The sequence below is a fragment of the Sparus aurata genome, chromosome 2 (assembly GCF_900880675.1).
Source record: "Sparus aurata chromosome 2, fSpaAur1.1, whole genome shotgun sequence".
In the NCBI taxonomy this organism is placed as follows: Eukaryota; Metazoa; Chordata; class Actinopteri; order Spariformes; family Sparidae; genus Sparus; species Sparus aurata.
The window spans coordinates 31,877,108-31,898,953 of NC_044188.1; the positions used below are offsets into that span (position 1 = coordinate 31,877,108).

General features: G+C 40.7%; 3 protein-coding genes and 1 long non-coding RNA gene across 9 annotated transcripts in view; 2 read left to right on the forward strand and 2 right to left on the reverse strand.

The window, feature by feature from the left end:
* The window catches only part of LOC115568597 (alpha-2-macroglobulin-P-like), a 29,414-nt gene extending 20,563 nt beyond the window's left edge, over window positions 1–8,851 (forward strand). Inside the window, exons 20-36 of the mRNA XM_030396023.1 lie at window positions 365–491; window positions 837–958; window positions 1,074–1,125; window positions 2,190–2,273; window positions 2,852–3,028; window positions 3,355–3,430; window positions 3,586–3,742; window positions 3,998–4,072; window positions 4,806–4,968; window positions 5,068–5,255; window positions 6,757–6,969; window positions 7,064–7,182; window positions 7,275–7,365; window positions 7,461–7,529; window positions 7,612–7,717; window positions 8,316–8,357; window positions 8,775–8,851. Of these exons, the coding sequence (XP_030251883.1) occupies window positions 365–491; window positions 837–958; window positions 1,074–1,125; window positions 2,190–2,273; window positions 2,852–3,028; window positions 3,355–3,430; window positions 3,586–3,742; window positions 3,998–4,072; window positions 4,806–4,968; window positions 5,068–5,255; window positions 6,757–6,969; window positions 7,064–7,182; window positions 7,275–7,365; window positions 7,461–7,529; window positions 7,612–7,717; window positions 8,316–8,357; window positions 8,775–8,779 (1,866 nt within the window). The 3' untranslated portion in view covers window positions 8,780–8,851. The remainder of the gene's footprint in view (window positions 1–364; window positions 492–836; window positions 959–1,073; window positions 1,126–2,189; window positions 2,274–2,851; window positions 3,029–3,354; window positions 3,431–3,585; window positions 3,743–3,997; window positions 4,073–4,805; window positions 4,969–5,067; window positions 5,256–6,756; window positions 6,970–7,063; window positions 7,183–7,274; window positions 7,366–7,460; window positions 7,530–7,611; window positions 7,718–8,315; window positions 8,358–8,774) is intronic.
* A 1,586-nt stretch (window positions 8,852–10,437) lies between these two features.
* Window positions 10,438–13,559, reverse strand: ift20 (intraflagellar transport 20 homolog (Chlamydomonas)). Of its 2 annotated transcripts, none has more exons than XM_030396049.1 (5): window positions 13,352–13,484; window positions 12,431–12,568; window positions 12,242–12,327; window positions 11,924–12,027; window positions 10,438–11,251 (listed from the first exon to the last, which is right to left on the reverse strand). In XM_030396049.1, exons 1-5 carry the CDS (start codon window positions 13,413–13,415, stop codon window positions 11,170–11,172), a joined length of 474 nt encoding a protein of 157 aa, XP_030251909.1. In that variant the 5' UTR covers window positions 13,416–13,484; the 3' UTR covers window positions 10,438–11,169. The 2 variants fall into 2 exon arrangements, with proteins under 2 accessions (XP_030251909.1, XP_030251899.1); XM_030396039.1 differs by lacking the exon at window positions 10,438–11,251 and adding an exon at window positions 11,326–11,517 and having other exon boundaries at window positions 13,352–13,559.
* A 1,042-nt stretch (window positions 13,560–14,601) lies between these two features.
* Window positions 14,602–21,837, forward strand: tnfaip1 (tumor necrosis factor, alpha-induced protein 1 (endothelial)). 5 transcript variants are annotated; one of them, XM_030408594.1, is made up of 8 exons: window positions 14,626–14,817; window positions 15,888–15,948; window positions 16,096–16,451; window positions 16,843–17,012; window positions 18,405–18,488; window positions 18,873–18,925; window positions 19,116–19,311; window positions 21,059–21,837. In XM_030408594.1, exons 3-8 carry the CDS (start codon window positions 16,205–16,207, stop codon window positions 21,287–21,289), a joined length of 981 nt encoding a protein of 326 aa, XP_030264454.1. In that variant the 5' UTR covers window positions 14,626–14,817; window positions 15,888–15,948; window positions 16,096–16,204; the 3' UTR covers window positions 21,290–21,837. The 5 variants fall into 5 exon arrangements, with proteins under 5 accessions (XP_030264462.1, XP_030264454.1, XP_030264471.1 ...); XM_030408611.1 differs by having other exon boundaries at window positions 14,626–14,813; XM_030408617.1 differs by lacking the exon at window positions 14,626–14,817 and adding an exon at window positions 14,857–15,788.
* On the reverse strand, window positions 18,540–19,851 carry LOC115576119 (uncharacterized). The gene is made up of 3 exons (XR_003982770.1): window positions 19,789–19,851; window positions 19,571–19,707; window positions 18,540–19,283 (listed from the first exon to the last, which is right to left on the reverse strand). It is a non-coding gene; the product is annotated as an uncharacterized LOC115576119 (long non-coding RNA).
* Window positions 21,838–21,846: the final 9 nt, after the last annotated feature.

Sequence of the window (21,846 nt, forward strand, 5' to 3'; positions counted from 1 at the left end):
ACACGCGCTAAAGTGCCCTCTTTGGAGCCAAAACGCACGCGAAAGTGCCCTCTTGGGAGCCAAAACGAGTGCTAAAGTGCTCTCTTGGGTGGCAAAACACGTTAAACTGCCCCCTTGGATGTCTAAAACATGATAAACTGCCCTCTTGGGTGGCAAAAACACACGCTAAAGTGCCCTCTTGGGTGGCAAAAAAGTGCCCTTATTTTCGCCCCTGCCCTTCAAAACGTCTGTGCACACCACTCATGATGTCCTTACCATAATGCTCTCTTTTCATGATTAAATTTGTTCACAGCTATACGACTGTCAAATTTTTATTTTGCTGTAACTTTACAGATTTAAAAGTGAGATTGTGTTTCTTGGACAGGTCAGTGTGACTCTGGCCCCATCCTCAGATTACACCATCACCCCTCTCTCTGGTGACCAGTACACATCCTGTCTGTGTGCCAATGAACGCAAAACGCTCAGCTGGACCATGATCCCCTCAGTCTTAGGTAAGGGTCAGACATTTAGAGGTTTTGTCAACACTATTTTTCTGTTTTTACAAATAGAACTGTGGTTCTGATTTTGTCATGTTACATATTTCATGCATAGCTACGAACACCATACACTTGTTAAATGCTTCAAACTAGCTCAGCCTGCTGTCTAAACATAATTTTCCTTCATAACGTGTGTCATAATTCATTTGTTTTTATGATGAGTTCAGGGCCACATTTATATTGTACCACATTGTACAACAACATGAACTTCAGTCTCCATGGAAGCCGCAGAGTGACGATACTCTGACACAATTGCAACAAAAACTGAATATGTCAGTAATGGATAATGGATCTTTTTAGGGGTTGTGAATGTGTCAGTAACTGCTGAGGCTGTGGCATCTCACATGTCATGTGACAATGAGATTGTGAGCGTGCCAGAGAGAGGTCGCATTGATGTGGTCACCCGACCTCTCATAGTAAAGGTGAGCAGCTTAAAGCAAGACAACAAAGAGTTTGGCCCAGAAATAATAACCTGCATATCAAGTGTTTACACGCACATGTACAAGTTAAATGGTCTCCCACCTCTTCTCTTCTCAGGCCGAGGGAACTGAGATGACAAAAACCTACAACTGGCTGCTCTGTCCTAAAGGTCAGTCTGCTTTGGACCAGGAGTGTTAATGTCAACGTCTATGAGACGCTACTTGTGTGGCTGTGTGTGCGCTGCAGGTGTCGTTATACTATTTTGTAGATAGTATCTTCTTCAATGATGTCTCCATGTTTTAAATGTTCTGAATATGAGATTCATTTTTAAGGTTTTCTTATATTTATATATAATAATGTTATAACATTTCTGCAGCTGTCCTACTACTTGCTCTTCTAGCAACCTACTGCAGGTCCTTATTTAAATTTAACATGGCAATGACTGACAGCCAGGCATTTTTAACATCCAGGCTGAAAGCAAACCCAAATGACCAATAGAATTTCAATATTTGGAACAAAGGTAAGATTTCTAGCTTCTTGGTCTTCATGGTCATTAGTCTAAGTGTGGCAAATTAGGGCAATTAGCCATATTTAAAGAAGTATTTGTAATATATGACCGGAACTGTAGTTTAAAACATTAAAAACTAACATAATCAACAGAGTGTGAAGAAACAGTGTTGATTTTGTGTCAAACACGTCGATTTACTGTGTTGCAGACACTATTCTACTAAAGTTAGCATGCTAACTAGCTAGCCCCGGCCCATTCTGTCCTATAATACTCCTTTGTACCTCTAGAGGTGATAGTCCCAGTAGATTCAGCTGGGAGTAAGTAGCAAAAGCAGTTTGTTACAGTATTTTAGCACCTATTTTCTTTACATAACAGAAAATACGACCATGTACCATATGAAATTTGATTTCTCTCTTTAACCGAGCTAAGAACAGCAGAACTGCCCTTGCTTCAGCTATGAGGGTCACTTAGCTTCAAGGCTAACTAAGCTGCTTGCTAAATGCATGTAGCTGCTCGGGCCAGAGAAAACTTTAAGAGTTTTAAGAGTACAGCAAGCAGCAGTAAGCCATCATGTGTCTGCTACCTCTGAATTCTGGCCCCTTACCCATAAGTAGCAAATCCTGTGGCATTTAATTCAGTAATTATTCGAACTGACATCTGTAATTTGGTAGTTGCCTCAGCACCAGCACCGATCCATGTGTTGTTTTGTTTATTTCTGTTCCCAGGAGAAGCTTTGACAGAAGAAATAGAACTACTACTCCCCGAGAATGTGATTGATGGATCTGCCCGTGCTTCACTATCAGTGCTGGGTAATCAGATTACTTGAATTTCATTCATGGTAGCTGTAACAAAACAATTACTGGAAGGATAACTGGTTCCACCGCCTCTGAATTAACTCTGGTAGGATAACTGGTTCCACCGCCTCTGAATTAACTCTGGTAGGATAACTGGTTCCACCGCCTCTGAATTAACTCTGGTAGGATAACTGGTTCCACCGCCTCTGAATTAACTCTGGTAGGATAACTGGTGTTTCGCCTCTGAAATAACTCTCGGGGAAGATTTTTCTAACCATGTCACTTTCATACGACATACTTTGCTGTGCGGTACACAGCCCACTGAGGTAATGTGACTGTGATCTTGGGCTATAGAAATAAAACGGATTTGATTCTTATGAAAGTGTCTAGGGATCATCACGTGGCTGTGCATTTTGTAGCCCATTAACTTCAAATTTGACAAAGCCTATTTTTAGGACAACTGTTTCTTATGACTGCCATTAGTTTATAGATTGGTTCACTACATTCCAGACAATCCATCTAAAGTCATTTTGGTGTGAAAAAACAGATCAATGTACAAAGAACTTGTGAGATGGGCAATTCATTTTGTGCAGGAGACATTCTGGGTCGAGCCCTGAAGAACCTGGATGGACTGCTGAAGATGCCATATGGATGTGGCGAACAGAACATGGCACTCCTGGCCCCTAATATCTACATCCTCCAGTACCTGAAAAACACACAGCAGCTGACCACAACCATCAAGGAAAAAGCTACCAACTTCCTGACCAGCGGTGAGTTTCTGTTGGTATTTTCAAGACGAAGACAAAAACTCAAGTATCTAGTCATGGACTTCTAAGTAGCTGGTCCACCAGCGGAAACTGTCCTTTGCAACCTACTGTATGTCAGAGTGGCTCAGAGGCACTTGGGTAATTTATTAAAAAAAATATTGATATATTTAATATATATATAAATATATATACATAAAAAAATACATACAAATAAATCTATTTCTGTGAGCAGTTTAAATGTTACAAAGTAAAAGATGTCTTTTTCACCAAACTCTATGACAAATAATAATAATAATCATCTGGATTTGTTTGTTATGATTATTATACAGGCTATCAGAGACAGCTTAACTACAAGCACTATGATGGTGCTTACAGTACATTCGGAACAGGAGTCGGGAACACCTGGTGAGAACACCACTGAATGCACACCCAAAGACCAACACATAAATAAATGTTAACATTACACATTGTACTAATTGTCTAGTACCTGATTATAATCAGTGCATCATGGTGGCTGGTGGCTTTTTATGAATATCTGACCTTGTTTAACTCTTCTACAGGTTGACTGCTTTTGTGCTAAGATCCTTTGTCAAAGCACAGTCTTTCGTCTACATTGACCCAGAGAACATTCGACAGACTAAGGATTGGCTGGAGAGTAAACAACAAGAAAATGGCTGTTTTGAGCAGTCAGGAAACCTCTTCAACAACAGAATGAAGGTATTCTAAAAAAATTTGGAGCATATGTATGAAGCCCGCCTGTAGTCTAGTCGTCCTTTGTGTGCATTTGGACTGACAGCTGATGGTTTCACAAGGATCAGTAAACCTAAGAAAATTGCCAAAAGCTGCAGAATAGAATGTGATACTCATTAAAGATAAAAGTAATTGTTTGGCATTACGGGCAGTCACAAGATTCGATTCGATGGATTTTGAAGAGTCATGCCTTTGATGCATCCTGATGCCTCCCCTCTACAGGGCGGTGTGTCTGATGAAGTGACTCTCAGCGCTTACATCACTGCTGCCTTCTTGGAGATGAACATGTCAGTAACTGTAAGTCAAAGCATCTGATGTTGAAGTGAATTTATCACATATGTCTTGCTCTCACACTATAGACCGGTATCAGGCCCAACAACAACAAAACATCATTTTGTATGTATTCTTTATGGTACATTAGAGTTTGTAACTTCCTGGAAAATGCTGAAATGTTGATGACTCATCCTGCACTCAGTAGGTATGACAGACCACCAGAGTGACTGGGCCTCACAGACTACTCTACAAAAACAGATCTTTAGAACTTTCATCACTGATTTGGGTCAAACTAGTATTTTCTGCTGCCCTGCCTCAAATATGTAAAAACTAATTTTATCACTCGAATGAATCCAAATCTGTTCCAACATACACAGCTGGTAGTGTTCATGGGTGGGAAGCCAGAGAGGGATTACCATGTCTGACTTTGTGGAAAAAGGGAGTACATTGTTGGCTGACATTTATTACAGTATGTTTAAAGTTTCTGACACACGTGTGTTACAAATACATATACTGTAAATGTCAGTTAGTTTCGATCATTATGCCTCTTTACTGACAGTAGGTAATTCTTCTCAGTCTGCACTTTATAATTTCTACAAATGTTGAACCCACACACCTGCACGCAACCACAACAAACCCTCTGTTGTATCTGGGTGGAATCATTTCTACTGGCTGCTGATGAAATGACCAGTAAACTGCCATTATTGGTGGAAATGATAACAACCTCTTTTTATCATTTTTTAAATTTCATTTACAGCATGGTGCAGTGAACAGGAGCTTGTCTTGCCTCAATGAGTCCATCAGTGACCTCAACAACACCTACACCACAGCTCTGCTGGCGTACGTCTTCACTCTGGCAGGAGACATGGAGACCCGTGCTCACCTTCTGGAGCAACTCGACAAGGTTGCATTAAACCAAGGTGAGTCATCCTCCTAAATGTAGTTATTGAGGCTTCATTACTGTGAATGGAGCTTACCTTGTGCATGTTTCTTGTTTGTTTGTGGATGTCTGTTTGTAGGAGGGTTCCTCCACTGGTCTCAGACAGCAACAGAAACTTCAGCCTCTCTGTCTGTGGAGATCAGCTCCTATGTGCTGCTGGCCAAACTCAGTGCCTCTCCTACTGCAGAAGACCTGGCTTATGCCAACCGCATCGTCAGATGGCTCACAGGGCAGCAGAACCAATATGGTGGTTTCTCCTCCACACAGGTACGTCCCAAACAGCTGGAGCTGGGCCTGAGGCAGAGCTGCTGTACAGGTCGACAATTTTTCTGCCATTATTGTGGATTCAAATCTTGAAGGCTGCACCACAAAACCCACAAATACAATAAAAAAAGACCTCTTCAGCTAAAGGTCAAGCATAGCAAACATAGCACGAGGAATTCAGTCTGTCAGTGCAATGACATTGATCAGCTGCACACACCAGCTAACACGACTCATGGTGCTGTGTATCCTGTTAGTATGCTAACTTTTGTCAAATGTGTGCTGACTGAGGAGCTTTTCCAAGGTGGGATTGTAGCACCCTATAATGTAATAACTTCCTGAAAAATGTAATAACATTTGCACTTAACTCAATCGAAAATGTAATAAAACCCATTAATGTAATAACTTCACCTATAATTGTGATGAAATATCCTGACTAATATTGTACTAACATTTTTACCGATAATATAATACCTTATTACGTTATTGGGAATTTATTACATTTTGAAGAGGGTCTTTTTTTTCAAAGCTGATAATGTAACACTTGACAGATAATGTAATATATATGTTCATTTTCAGTCCAGAGTTCTATATTTTGTGTTGTGTTTTAAGAATCTAAGAATGTTATATACACTGAATTTGAAACAACAGAATGACTATTGGGTTAAATTGCAGACCTTGAGTACCTGAAAATGTAATAAATTCCCAATAATATAATAATGTATTACATTATCGGTTAAAATGTTATTACAATATCAGTCAGGGTACTTAATTACATTATTGGTGAAGTTATTACATTATTGGGTTTTATTACATTTTCGATCGAGTTAAGTTCACATTTTATTACATTTTCAGGAAATTATTACATTATAGGGTGCTACAGGGATGTCCACACAACAGCCTGCATCCAAACAGTGATAACTGCTGTGTGGGACGTTCAGGATCAAACAGGAGAGTCTTGTGGTAGTTCAAGTGGACATTAATTATAGTCACATTGTCCATACAGTTTGTTTAAAAACAGAGAACTTGGTTTTTTTAGTGACTCATAAGCCAGGAAATGATAAAGTAAGTGTACTTTTGGAGGAAACAATGATTGAATGGACAGCCATTGACATTACCTATCCTTTGACCTGTTGGCCCCGGGGCCAGAGAAATATTGACCGGCTTGACATGATTTATCTCTAGGACTGTAGCATATTGTTCCTCTGACTGACTGTGTCTTTACCAGGCTGTAAAGAAGTTTGTTTCTGCTGTAAAGTTGGGCATTTTAACATGGGCCCTTATGGGGATTGACCTCCTTGTTGGCTTCAGTTTTTAGACCCAGTTGTTGCTGCTTGGTCAGTACAATAATCCAGTTAGAACAATAGTTTCAAGAATGAAGACGTAGATGATAAGCAGCATAAAATATGAAAAAAGGAAATGTGTTGTAGGCATAAACACAATGTACATGGAAACAAATGTGCTATAACTGAGAGCCAACTGTCCTGTGTCTCTGTGTGTGTTGTAGGACACAGTGGTGGCTCTTCAGGCTCTGGCTCTCTACTCCACTCTGGTGTTCAGTCTGGAGGGTTCAAGCACAGTGACAGTCCAGTCTTCCAGTGGCCAGCTGACATTTGATGTCAATCAGGACAACAAACTGCTCTACCAGGAGGTGGTGCTGAAAGACGTGACTGGAAAGTACAGCCTAGAGGTGAAGGGCACTGCATGTGCTTCAATGCAGGTCAGCAGCTCAGGTCACTACATGTCAAATTCTGCTTTAATTCTCAAATTTGCTTATCATGAATATTACAATCGCCTTGTTGCACTCTTTTCAGATTTCCCTTCACTACAACATCCCAACTCCTGCTGATGTCACGACTCTCGGTGTGAAGGTCAAACCAGAGTCGAGCTGCATATCACAGAGACCTAAACTCACTCTGCAGCTGAGGTCCCTGTAAGTAATGTTCAGCAACTAGATCCAACTTGCAGCAACAATATAATACTTTTGCTGTGTGCAAAAAACATATTTTTATGTTTCTATTACAGATATAGTGGGAAGCAGAACAGCACAAACATGGTGATCCTAGATATCAAAATGCTCTCTGGATTTGTCCCAGACCCTCAGTCTTTGCAGATGGTGAGCTATTCCAGTCACTTAACCTGAACATCATTTGTGTCGGTTGTTGACGTCATGACAACGTGATAACCCAGCTGAATATCATCTCCTCACAGCTCAAAGGTGCCCTGCAGGTGGCTCGTATAGAAGAAAAGACAGATCATGTTCTTGTGTACTTACAAGGGGTGAGAGGAATTTACAGTGAAAAATAACAGATCATGCTCTCCACCTTTGTTTTCTGATAATGTCCTTTTTTTTCTCCAACAGTTAACAAAGGACATACCCATCAACCACAGCTTACAGCTTGTACAGGAGCACTCAGTGCAGAACCTGAAGCCAGCTGTGGTCAAGATCTATGACTACTATCAGCCAAGTAAACAGATACTCAGTCCAGCCATCTGTTCAACACAAACACACATAACAACTCAGTTTACCCAGATCCTCCATAGCAAACACGGGGCTCAGTCACCTTCTACTGAGTTAACCATTACTTAACAGTGGACAGTTTAGCCAGCGTACACTTTAAGTTGACTAAGTTTTTGGCTCATCACTACGGCCCGGAGTGTAGGTTACTTCTTGTAGCTTGTGTGTTACAGTGTTCATGCTCTGATAAGATAAGATGATGACATTCAGATTTAAATTAGGATTTTACTTATTTCTAAAGTCAAGTGTCTGCAGCCAGCTGATGCCAGTGCCACTCATACAGGCTCTGGCACATTAGTTTAGAACATCAAACAGACAGTTCTACTGCAACTACTGGAGCAAGTCAGCGACTGGATGTCAGGATTTGGTTGACAGCCTGCACCTAATGAGAGTCAGAATCAAGTGTTCACTCAGGCCATGGTATGATGGGATAGAACCCAGTTAACATGGATTAATGAACATAGGAAGCTGGCGTTTGGGAAATAAAAGAGCTTTCATTGTTTTATTTGTTCAAACTCTGTTGTTCTAATTCTGCTTTTTCCTCTCAGGTGACCAGGCTGAGACAGAGTACATATTCTCTTGTGCTGCAGGTAACAATGGGTAAAATGATATATGATCACAGTGACATTTGTTCAGATATTAACTGAATAGATGAAAACACAACATTTCCCCTTAACCTAAAACAGCCTAGAGAAGCCTTACATTACACCCTTATTGAGGATGATAAAGTTCCTCGACATAACCATCCAGATTTTAAAAACTTCTGAATTACTTCAGTACTGATGAATGCTATCCTTCAATTTTTATATTCATTTCATATTAGAAAATATATAGGTCATTTTGGAATCAATCAATAATACATACACAAGACAATAACAACTAAATTAACTACTTATTAAAGTGAATGTGTTACTTCAGTAACCCAGTGAAACAAAAGAGATTTACTGGCAAATGTAGACTGTGTGTTTTTGAGTGAAATTAATCACATTCTTTTATTTAATTTGCAGCCTGAAGAGTGAAGAGTTGCCACCCTTTAAACCTCCAGGCTCATTCTGAAAAGAATAAATATATATTATAAAGTCAACACATTTTTTTGCTGTTTTCTGTGACTTTTACAATACAATAGGAGTTGTTTGAAATTTCTACGTTTTTTTGTCTTTTTAGGTGGCCCTGAGCATCAAAACACGTTTCAGAAAAAAATATCAAATAAAAATATCACACACACACACACACACATACACACATGTTTATATACATGTGTGTATACACACACACACACACACACACACATATATATATACATATACATATACATATATATTAATTAACAGACTGACTGACTGAATTAATGTGAAATTTCAAAATGCTTCATAGTTCGATGCTTTTAGTTTGAATGCTGTTCTTGCACTTACCGTATTATCTACTATATAAAGCACCACAAAATAAATGAGTTTGACAGAGATTTTCGGAGTGTAGGCAGGCCTGACCGCAGTAAGGACTTTTATGGAGATCAGTCGCTCCTCATGGGCCATTTCACATATGAACTCACTACTACAAAGGAATTACATGAGTAACCTAGGTTTTAAAATAGCAAATTATTAATAACACCGTACTCACATATTAGATGTAGCATCCACTGTCCGCCACCTGTGTCTGACTTCAGGTGGGATCCAGTCCTACATTTGTTGGAAATGAACTTTCTTTCCTTGAGACTCCTGCCAATAGTTCAACCTTTAGTCCAGGCTCAGGTGTCAATCAACAGAGCGTCCATCCCATCCTTGTCGCCAAAATGTAAAAATGAAATTCTCATTTGTGAGGTAGTTAGTTGCTAATTCTCCAAGGAATTTTACACTCTGTGAGATGAATCAGATCTCTTAAATACATGAGACCCAAAGTGTTCTCTACAGTCTTCCAAATGTTTCTGACTTGTTTTCTGACTCAGATATAGTGGTTACAAACTTTATGACAATTGTTAATTATTTCTTCCCAAAACATTAACCCCCTGATGTTTGTTTTGATACTGCCTTTCCCAGGGCAGTGACCATATGCAGTTTTATTTGAATTGCCTCTCATATGACTTTCTGATCCTTATACAAAAGGTGAAGGGGAGTCTCCCCTCCTCTCACATCCTTGTGTTCTCTACCATACACTGACATACCATATAGAATTCATAACTATTTAATTTCTCACAGTATTCACTCCCTTCAAGTCCATATTTAGTAGCTGCACCTTGTGGATAGGACTCGATCAGTCTTGCACATCTGGATACTGCAATTTTGTTGCATTTGTTCTTCGCAAAACTGCTCAAGTTCTGTCAGGTTGCGTGTGGATTGGGCGTCAACAGCCCCTTTTCAAGTTTAGCCACGGCTTGGACCTTCATACACAGGTGTCTTTTTAATACAATCACTTGAGACATATTCACTGCACCCTACTAGCACCAATTGGTCGGACCTCTGTTGAATCAGTTCAGTCACTTTAAAGGGGGTGAATATTTATGCAATCACTTATATAATTTTTTTTTTATTCATTGACTTTACTTTGTAGAAATCTGTTTTCACATTAATGAGGATTTTTTGTACTTTTTTTTTTTGTCACGGAAGGGAAAATATATTGTCCATGATTCTATTTATAAAAACAATTAAACAGGAAAACATCCAAGGGGGTGAATACATTTTTAGTCACTGTATTGACAACACACATGGCACATCTTATCGTACAATTTAATATAGTATTTATTCAAGTATACCCTTATGTCATCTAGATTAATACATGAAGGACAATGCTTCACATAACAGAAATAAGAAATGTATTTGAAGAAGAAGAGAATGTATTCCTTGTGTGGTCTGCCCACACACTGGTTGTACCAGAAGAATGGAATTAAAGCAAAAATAACACATGATCAAATCCAGATATCAAAATGTTTTCTACTAAAGTCAAATGTATTAACAGAAGCATGCACATGCAGTATTTCAATTGATACAAAAAGTAGTAAAACTAGATATACAGAGTAATTCTTCAGTATAAATAGTATAAATAATATTCCTTTGTATAAATAGCTCCATCTTCTTTGATGTTGGACTGAGATGATGAGATATTTGGTGTGTACAGAACCTCGTGTTCCAAAAATATTCAAGCTTACATCACTGTTAATCGTCACACCTGCTGACCAGGGTAGGAACAACCACAGTAGGCAGCTGGCTGTTGCTTCGCACACAGGTATGTCTGAAAAAAGATGTACCGACGGGATGTAGATGTATTAGGATGATGTTGGAGCTTTGGGATTGCTTCAGAAAAGGAGTTGCAGCAGAGTAATTCTCTGGCGGGGACATCAATGGCCAGAGAAAACAGGACAGGCACTCTGGGAATGTGGTCACAGACATTTTCTCTGTCTTGGTTACATCCTCACTTCTGCAGAATAAACTGGTCGATGAACTCATTCTGCTCTGACTCCACTTTAGACAGGGCCTCATACTCAATACGATACCTGCAACATGGAAATAGAAAAAACGTAATGCCTTTTATAGCAGATAACATGATACAGTCAACACAGGTGTGTACATACACTTTTTTTGAAAAAGCAGATGAAACACAAGAAAAAAAGTTAAAATAAAAAATGCTTTTACCTTCTATTTCAACCATTTATCAATGACTCTTAGCTAGCCATTTTAGTTGTTTGCCTGTAACCTTTTGCTAAGCTGTGCTCCATTTAGCTGTGATGTTGTGCTTGATATTACTAAGCGGCTCGGAAACCTGCAAATGTATAAAACATGCGTACACAAGAAAAATGTACTACACCTCTTTCCATGCAGATTGATGAATGTATAAAAAGGGTGAGACTGTGCGTACCTCCTGTCATGAGGGTGTAAATTTGTTTTGAAAGCGATTGAAAGACACATTTTTAATACTCTTTTTTCTTCTTTAAACACAGATGTTTGCAGGATGTGATGCAAAGATGTAATGTACCTATTTGTGGCTATGTAAGATTAATAACTGTAATATGATGATCGTGGGGAAACAAAGAAATAGCCAGTGGTCTCACTGACAGTCTTGTGTGCTTATATATAAGTCATACAGAGGCATCAGTATTAAATTGAGACAGTTTCCAGGTTATGGACTGTGTTGGCTGGATAATGGAATCCATCCACGCACTGTTTACCTCTCCAGCTGCATCTTCTTCTCAGCTATGAGCGCCTGAAGCTGCTGCTGTTGAGCCTCTCTTTGCTTTGCAACTGACTTCAGCAGGTTTCTGGCCCCAATTGCCTGAAGGAGAGGAACACAGGATCATTTGTATTACTGTATTAATGTGATGCTCTCATGATCAAACAGGAGCACATACTGTACAAGATACTTTAAACACCTAGGTTGGGTTCAAGGAGAGTTCAACCACATACAGGTGTTTCATAGCTTTGGCTATATGGGACGTCAACATCTTTTGCATTAGCCAAAGAAAAGCAGCTTCGGATTCTAATCTTACCTTCATTTTTTCTGTCTCTGCTTCTTTTGCCAATTCGTCCACCAGCTCAATTAGACCTCCCACTATCTTCTGAAACTGGCCAATTTCTGCAAAGGAAGACACATATTTGTCGATCCTGTAGGACCCGTTGATGTCAGAGGACTAAAACAGTCACAGCTTAATAGACTTGATAAACGATTCAGAGCTTACTGTCCACAAATTCTTTACACTCTTCCTTGAGCTCTGAGGTCTTCTGGCTGACATCAGGCTCCAGCACCCGAAGCTTATTGAGTTCATCAAAGTAAAAGCCAGCCTCGGCTAATGGATCTTTAGCCATGGCCACAGGGCCTGTCATCAAGGAGACATAACAGATAAGGGGTGAAGGCCACGATTGAAATATAACTTGTAGGCTATCTCGTGAGAAGTCCTCTTTTACTAGATTTAGTTCGCTGAATACTGTAAGAACGATCCGTTAGATAACTGTACACTGAAATCAACAGGCTTCACAGCTGATAACTTAATGCTGACGAGTGGCTTCTCAGACTCCAACACAGTGACAGTATGTCTGTATCACCTGGCTGCAGTAGCGTTAACATATGACCCCTTGTTGGCTCAAAATAACACGTTTCACTGAACTATGACCTTCAGTGACAGACCATATGGCAGGACGAGCCAGTGCCTTGTTTAGTACGAACCTTTATTAATTAACGTTAGACCTTTAGCTTAAATGTAACGCTCAACGTCAGACACAGGTTATAAGATAACGTTAGCTTTCTTCAAAGACACCGGGTTGATAAGACTGCTAGCTTACATTTTACAATGAGTGTAAGGTAATGACTTAACGCCAACGTTAACTTCATACAATGAATGGTAAGGTTATTAGGACAGGTGGTAAAGTATCAAATAGCTCAACGGTTCAACTAACTTTAGGGTGTTTTTCCACAGTGCCCCATCCTAAAGTTAGTTTTATCAACTCAGCTAGTTAGCTTCATGTCACTAGCCTGCTGACAAAAGCTAATTGGAAAACGTTTAAAAACACACACAACCCTCGTTAAGGTTACGCTCCCTAGGTGGCTGATGGTATATAAGACCCTATTCAGCTAGCTCCGTGTCAGAAACGATGTGTTTTACCTGTTATAACCGTGATCGCCGTTGACGCAGATGTCTCTGTGTTGTTGGCTATGTGGCATAGCATGTAAACCGTCAGCTGAAGCCCCTCCTCCTGCCGCTGCCAGGGAAACCAAATGCTGCTGCTGCTGCTGCTGCTGGCGTGCGTGCGTGCGTGCGTGAGTGTGTGTGTGATGGCTGATGTCACTGCGCTCCTTGATCGTTTTCACCACCCAGCAAACGTACAGTTATAAGTATCATAACATCATACGGCAGAAAGATTGCGGAGATAGCTGTCTTAAGTCTCGTCAGTTTGAGCCGATGGGGTTTTATTTTGAAAGTATATCGGAAATAACATTCTTTACCGTAATGTCGACAGTATAACGACTGTCAAATGTTGCCTGACAGCTAAATATTAGAGCTTCAGAGATGATTTCCGGGCTGTGCTGTGTGGACTTCATTAAATCAAAGTATTAACTATTAACCTCTTTGCCCTGTAAATACAATTCATGTTTGTCTGTCAGTTCATTCTGTTAATTTATATGATTTGTAAGATGGGACCCAATGGATTAGGAGCTACTAAATAAAAAATAACACAGAGGGAGTCAAAATGATAAATTATTAATGTCAAAATTAAAAAATTAAAAAAATAAAAAATAAGAGGACATGATCATGATAGCATAAACATGTTTGACCTTCTAAATCACATCAGTGAGATTGATTTAGTGATTGACTTGATATTTTATTTTACTGTAAGGATTTTATTTTCCTCATTGTAACACTGGACCTGAAATGCCTGTGTCTTTTCACACCAGTCCATGTTCTCGATTTGAGAAAGTCTCTGTTTTTTCCAGCTAACTCACTAAATCTGCTTCTTGGAACAGTCCTTTCCTGACCACATTCAACAAACCAAAGTATGGCTTTTCTCCACTTGTATGGTGCACCAGTAGCCCAGCATGAACCAGTAGGCACTACTAACTCCTAACTCAACAGCCTCCCAGTAAAGGCCCCTGAGGGAAGAGCAGGGGCAAGAGGATGGCTGCCTGTGTAAGGTGCCTACAGTTCTCCCCAGGATGGCCAAATATCCATTCTACTATCAAGATACAAAAATGCCAAAAAAAAGGGTTCAAATTGTCATAATATATTCTCAGAGAACATTGTTGAGAGTAACTTTTCCACGTTTTTCAATATCACCTTCACCTACATGAACTTGCAATTCCTGCAGTACATGCAGGGGATAGGTATTAACCCTCGCAGTGCATGTTACTGCCTGTAGAGGGCAGCATTGTGCTTCCCAACATACAGCGTGTGGCAAACTCTTTCGAAGAAGAAGAAGGAGAAGCGAGTTTAACTTTAGATAGTTTTTTTTTTTGCCACTAAAATCTTTGATACGCTTTTTGATATCTGTCTCACGGTGATCAGGTCATGGCGGATTAGCCGGAGGGTAGTGGGTTTATCTGACAGCACATGAGGACAGCACGGAGAGGTCGGTGAGTAAACGCTAAAGCTCGTAAACTGATAGTCAGGTTACGTGTTGTTCACTAGTGGATGTAGCTAGGGATGATAACGTTAACGTTACGCACTCCATTGTACAAATCTGTCAGTTTAATGTAACTTTCGTTTAGCGGAGCGTAAAGTTACACAGCTTGACAATTTTGATCTACCGGGTTTTACTATACGATCTAACCTGTTCAGTGTGTGGTCATTTAAAAAAACAACAGATTTCAATACATGTTGAACGTTTAGGAATCGGTTAGTGTGTCTTGTTTTGTCACGTATACGTACTGAAAGTTTGCCCACCCTATTCAACTTTAGCTAACATTAGCAAAACACACCCACACAGGAAGTAGCGGTAACGCTTAGAGAGAGTGACGCAAAGCGAATATAGTTTTACAATACTGTTCTGCTACAATAAAGCGTTAAATGGTGAAGTATCGACCAGACGAACTGACCAGAAGACAATAACGAATCTCACTTACCAAAGCTGTGTTATACAGTCCTGGGGCTTTTGCTCACGAACAAGAACATGTTAAAACGGGCATTTTTTTAGATGGAATTCTGTGTAACGTTACCACCGAGCAGGACATCCGAGTTAAACAACAGCCTGTTGTTTGCTCACTTCGAGTAGATTAACTAAGACAGCCGTCTATTAGTCAAGCAGGAGCGAGTAACTGTTACACTTGCCATTGGTAATTTGTTGAGTTGGGTAAGCTATTGTTCACGAGTCATGTCTCTTTCTGTGGATACTTCGTTGAGACTCTGGGTGTATTTTCGAGTCTCAAACAAGCTAGGTAAAAAACCCCAAGTGGGCAGCCATTGAAAGTTAAACCCTAATGTTTATCAGCTATAGCACCACTGTACATTACATAATAAATCAATTATGCTATGAATGTCGTACACATCAACATTCTCATAAAATAAACTGGAAAAGCTCCGCTTGAAGGGGGACCACTGGCAAACTGTAAGACATTGGTTAAGTTAAACGAGCTGCCTGCCCTTAAGATTTGGTCCTAACTTCTTCTTTAACTCAATGATATGTGCCCCTTTGCTGCCCCTCTAGTTTCCTGCCTAGCCACATTCCATTTAATGGGAAGGGGAGCTGAGGAAAAGATAACAGTGGGGTAGGTGGCCTCCTCAGTATTGTGATACACACCTTCAGCCACTGGGTGTCCTGCTTTACCTGTTAACTGTCTATCAACAGTGACCTTTCCTGTGTTGCTCCACAGAGAATGTTCAGCTCCAGTTAAGAGCTCTTGTGTTTTTGCCAGGAATGATCTGGAGCTGTGAAAGGTTGCGGTGGCCTCATCAGTAGCTGTCACCACGGCGGGGTACCTTCGGACCTCCGTCTGCAGGGTGGTCATCTACCTCCAGAGGGACATGTCCGGAGACAGCTGCCTGCCCCAGCATCACACTCAGTCCGACTGCACCTCCCCGCCTCCTCCTCTGGCCTGTCCCAAGACCAAGACCTGCAGTTATCGTGGAGCGCTGGGCCTTGGCAACAAGTATGTCCGACTCAACGTTGGCGGGAACTTATTTTACACCACGCTGCAAGTGCTGACCAGGCAGAACTCCATGCTGAAAGCCATGTTTAGTGGAAAGAAGGAAGTGTTCACAGATAAAGAAGGTAGGCCATTCATGAACTACTGGCACTGGTTCACTGTGACTAAAATCCATTTTGTGGTGTTTTTTGTTTTTTTTTACAACAAATACACACAAACAGTGAGTGATTACAGTGTCATGACTGACTATCCGTATAATTTTACTGAAAACATGACTCCATCTTTGAAGAAATTAGATCACAAATGACTTCTCCACCACTGTCGCTCAACAGGTCCAGCTAAGAATGAATGAGCTACAGCATCATTTTTCCTCAAAGACAATGGGCCCCTTGTTATTTTGACAACACATTGTTACATTTCAGTGACAGTCTGCAGAGTCTGTTGCTGCCACAGCATTGTTGTGCACCAGTGGCTTAGATGTACATATTCACAACATGCTCTGTTGTTTCCGTTCAGGTTGGATCCTGATCGACCGTAGTGGGAAACACTTTGGCAGCATCCTGTGCTACCTGCGTGACAGCACAGTCAACTTACCTAAAGGTCGACAGGCTGTCCAGGAGCTGCTGGCTGAGGCAAAGTATTACCTCATCCAGGGCCTAGTGGAACTCTGTCAAAACACCCTGCAGGTCAGTCACATACACACTGACCTTATTTGAAGTGATGAAAAAATAGGATGTGTAATTGTCTGAATTCTTCTCTGGACAGTTTATGTATTAGCAGATGGGTTGTAGTGATTAGTTATATTTATCGTAATATTATGCAAATGGTTGAAGCCCTCTCCAAACAGTAAAAAATCTACTGTGTTTACAGTTACCTTTGACATTTACTTTTTCTTGTCTGGTTTAACATCTGGTGTTGTGTACTTCCACCAATGTCTGCTTTCTTCATCTGAGCTATAGTGATGGTAGGGTAGGAACATTAATATACTGTTTCTATTGAAAGGTACTTTGAACACACCGTGGCTGGGTGTGTTGTCTTTTAGTATCTTTGGGCTCTGTGCAGACATCTCACTACACTGATGCTCTGTAGATGGTACCAGTGATGTTCTGGTGGTTTTATTCACCCCGTGTAAAGCCTTCCTGTGCTGTATGTTAGGTTTCCAGTCAGGATGCTCTCTGTTGGTCCTGTTGAAGTTGACCATTATCTTAGCCTTTAGAATTTAGCCTTCATGTGTTTCTGAGAAAGTAGAGCCTTTTCTGTGCTCTATGTAACCAGGGTGGTGATGTGTGATAACCAAGATAGGTTCTTAGTGATGTTTATTCCCAGGAACCTAAAACTGCCCACCCGTCCACCTCAGCTTCACTGATAGACATAGACAGGTGTGTGTCTTTGCCTCCTTCTTTCTAAAATCAGCTCCTTGGTTTTGTTGACATTGAGCAGCAGATTGTTCTCAGTTCACCACTCTGTGAGATTGTTAATTTCCCCCCGATATGAACTCTCATTGTTGTTTATAATGTGGCCGATGATGGTGGTGTCGTCTGCATACTTCGCAATGGAGATTTCCTGATGTCTGGAAGTGTAGTCGTGGTCGTACAGCATGTAATTAGCTAATGTTAGCATGCTAGCCTGCTAAAGTAAGATGGTTACAAGCAATGCCATTGTGAGCGGGTTAGCATGCAAGTAGTGGCATGATGGCGCACAGGTGGTCGAGTGGTTAAAGCGCATGCCGTACACGCAGCCGACCCCGGTTCGATTCCGGCCGGAGGTTCTTTGCTGCATGTCACATCCCCTCTCTCTCCCATATTTCCTATCTGTCTACTGCTTAATAAAGGTGTCTATGCCATAAAAATCTTTAAAAAAAAAAAAAAGTAGTGGCATGATGATGAATGAACAGCACACAAGCTGCCTCCTCTCAGTTTATATCTAGGCAGTGTACACGCCAGCCAGCACCCATCATATGCACACATGTACGCAGGCAAGGGCACATCTTAGGTGCACTCCAGTACTTAAACCAATAGCACTACACCCATGCCCATGATACCTGTAACTCCCAGTGTATGTTGGTTTGTGATTGACAGGGCAATAAAGAGCAACCCCTGTGTGTTATACCTGTGGTCACCTCCAGTAAGGAAGAGGAGAGGCTCATCCAGTCTTCTGCCAAGGTAAACACAGCTTCCACGGCTGGAATGTATTTATTTATGATGGATCTGGAATCACTGCTACTGAAAATGTTTATTTTTTCTTCAAAAGCATCTCCTTAAGTTAGATCCTGCCTCTGTGCTATGTTACAACCAGAAAGATATCATTAAAACAGCATCATTATTATCTTATGATTGATCTGGCTTTTATGGGATGTGTTGTTAATTAAAAGATAAAATAACATTAGTCATTTCCTCAAACTTAATTTGATGTGACTTTTCTGCTCTCTTGTCGTGGAATTCTTGCCAAATGGTTGACGCCTACTTAAAGTGAATTCATGTTTGGTGCATTTCAGTAATAAAAGCAATGAAATTAAGTTAATTAATCAGCCTCTTTCCTTCTGTTAGCCCGTGGTGAAGCTGGTATATAACAGAAGCAATAACAAGTACTCCTACACCAGGTGAGATTGCTTTTCCCCAAAGGCCCTTGTGCTTCCATTATTACAAAATAACTGATTTATTTCTTCTTCAAAATACTCAGCAAGGACAGCACTAATTTTTTAAACTGCTAAAGTAATGAGCTACAGGCCACAGCATGGATTACATGACGACGCACTTCTTCTCTACATCAGTTTGCTTTTGTCTCAACAGTAACTCGGACGACAACCTGTTGAAGAACATTGAGCTGTTTGACAGGCTGTCTCTCAGCTTCAATGGCCGTGTCCTCTTTATCAAAGACGTGATCGGAGACGAGATTTGCTGCTGGTCCTTCTATGGTCAGGGTCGCAAGCTGGCTGAGGTCTGCTGCACCTCCATTGTCTACGCAACAGAGAAGAAGCAGACCAAGGTTAGGATGAGCTGGGATGTGTTCAGCTTGTCTAAAGCATTAGAGTTGGGATTGAAAGGATTGACTGATAGAGCAGGATGAAAAAAAGCTAATTACAGTTAAAGTTCTTAACGGTTTCTATTTATATTGGACCCAGGAGCAGACACCCGAACAGGGGGAAGGTTGAAATAAATTAATTTGTTGCAGTAGAGGCCATCAAAATTGGAAGGTAGCTCAGGCCCCAGCTGGCAATTCCAGTGGAGACAAGAGGGAGACTCACAAAGGTGAAGGTAGTAGGCTAGGAGAGTCTCTGGGGATCAAGTTCTGTGTAGGCTGGCGGCAGGAGTGATGTTGGCAGACGTGCTGGCAGCCAGGTCGCGGTGTGGCCACGGAGCTCAGTCCACAAAAGAGATTTCACTAGAGAGTGAAGGAGAGGCAAGGTTAGATGAAGCAAGATCACATGACAACTAGAGAGACTCAAACGAGAAAGGGTTCGACCATGTAGCACGTAGAGTAGACGAAATCATCTGGCAGCGAGCAGAAGGAAGACGGGGGTATATGTGCTGCCGCTGATGATTAAATGCGCTGCAGGTGCGTGTGACAGGTAGCTGGTCCGTCCCACTGGAAAACCACGCCCAGCCTCACCATACTACCTCTGAAACCTCACAAGCAAAGCAAAACACAGAAAGGCCCCCCAAAAAGTCCACATCATGACACATTACATGTAGCAACACCTCCTCATACTGTCATAGTACTAAGTCTCACCTAACCATCAATGGTTAATGCAAAACCATCATGTTGTCAGTATACATATTGTTTTTCTTGCAGCTGCAGCAGTATAAACCAAATTTCTTTCAGGAATTGTTGTGTACATGTAACAGCTGGCCAAGTGGCCAAACATGGAGATGGATGTGAGGGCAACTACACATCAAACTACATCCTTCCATGACATAAGTTTAATGCCTACATGAGCATTTATCTGTAAAAACTGTATTTAACTCCAAAATGCAGCGTCCAGATGCTTGTCATTTTCACAGTCAGTGTGCGGGCGGTGAAGAGATGTGGGTGAGGTGGCTGGAGAAGGTGTTGGATGTGTTACACTCCAGTGCCCTCTGCACAGCAGGGTCATGTGTTGTTCAAATAAATGATTTGAAAACATATCTGAACAGCACATATTTAACTTAAAAAAAAAACAACATACCAATGCACTATACTAATTGGATGAAATTGAAGGATGCAGTCTCGAAGTGATGATAATTCCATCAGTTAGTCATGTGGTTGACTAATCAGGAGTCTCAAGATAAATATCCCAGAAGTGGTTCCCACTTTTGAGTCACCTGTAACCTAACCCATCCTAGCACTATGATTCCAGCAGAAATGTAATGAGAAAAACTTGTGGAAATGTGGAAGTAACAGTGTTGTCATATTTCATCACATGTCAGTGATTGATGGTAAACTGTGTGATCTGCAGTGCATAAATACATTAAACAATGAAAAAATCTGTACATATAGGGGCCCGGAGAGACCAAATCACATGCAAAGTGTGGGAATAGAAAGCCTGGAAGTCTATTAAGCTGGATTGTATATGTACTAAATCAACACCGACAGAAAGTGTGGATATTATGTGTGTTTATTTGTTTTATGTGTCAACAGTTATTTTAATTGGCTTGCAGGCATGACTGAAAGCTTGAAGTATAAACCGTTGTATTGACGATACATTAATTGGTATTATATAGAAATAATTGGTGTCTGTCTCTTACTACCTCAGGTGGAGTTTCCTGAAGCTCGAATCTATGAGGAGACTCTGAACACCTTGCTTTATGAGACAATGCCGCTACCTGACAACTCCCTGCTGGAGGCCACACGCCGGAGCTACACTAACTGTGGCTCTCACAGTGAAGAGGAGGATGGACCCGGAGGAGCTGAGCTCCGTGAGCGTGTTCGACGAATCCATGTCAAGAGGTATAGCACGTACGACGACCGACAACTGGGACACTGAGACTGAAACCTCAAACAGCTGGACAGAATTCAGCTTTTCACATTGATGATGAACATTCAGACATGAAATGTGATGATGATAACACGTTTCTCTTTTGAATTGTTTTACTATCTTACTCGTTACCACTATCTAAGAAGCCCAGAATGTGGCCTTGGTGTAATTGCATCTGCCTATTTACTGCAGATAGTTGTGATGTTGTCTGCTTTGTACATCATAATTTATTAATATATCAAAGGATTCAGAGCAACTACTTCAAATATCCAGAAAAAGTAGGTTTTATATGAAATGACTAGATTTCTAGTGGAGGAAAGAATTCACTAATATGCACTATTTCTAGAAGAAATATTGTTACAATCATAGCACTTACACTTCAAATCAGCAGAGAGCATGTTTCATATTTATAGACTGTATTTCTCATATCTACATTTACAACAGCCTGTTGATTACCAAAGATGAACCAGAAGTAGTGTGCTTCTGAAATGTTTTAATGCAGTTTACCATAATGCCTTTTTCCAGTTGTGAAGATAAAATTTCTTGATATTCAACTATTTTTGTCT

Bases quoted from the DNA above. Each gene is read 5' to 3' on its own strand.
- tnfaip1 (XM_030408602.1), top strand. From the start codon at position 16,205: ATGTCCGGAGACAGCTGCCTGCCCCAGCATCACACTCAGTCCGACTGC. The intron at 16,452-16,842 runs GTAGGCCATTCA...GTTTCCGTTCAG, and splicing joins AGTGTTCACAGATAAAGAAG to GTTGGATCCTGATCGACCGT. The intron at 18,489-18,872 runs GTAAACACAGCT...TCCTTCTGTTAG, and splicing joins TCATCCAGTCTTCTGCCAAG to CCCGTGGTGAAGCTGGTATA.
- ift20 (XM_030396039.1), bottom strand. From the start codon at position 13,415: ATGCTATGCCACATAGCCAACAACACAGAGACATCTGCGTCAACGGCG. The intron at 12,569-13,351 runs GTAAAACACATC...CCTTGATGACAG, and splicing joins GGCGATCACGGTTATAACAG to GCCCTGTGGCCATGGCTAAA. The intron at 12,328-12,430 runs GTAAGCTCTGAA...CTTCCTTTGCAG, and splicing joins GTGTAAAGAATTTGTGGACA to AAATTGGCCAGTTTCAGAAG.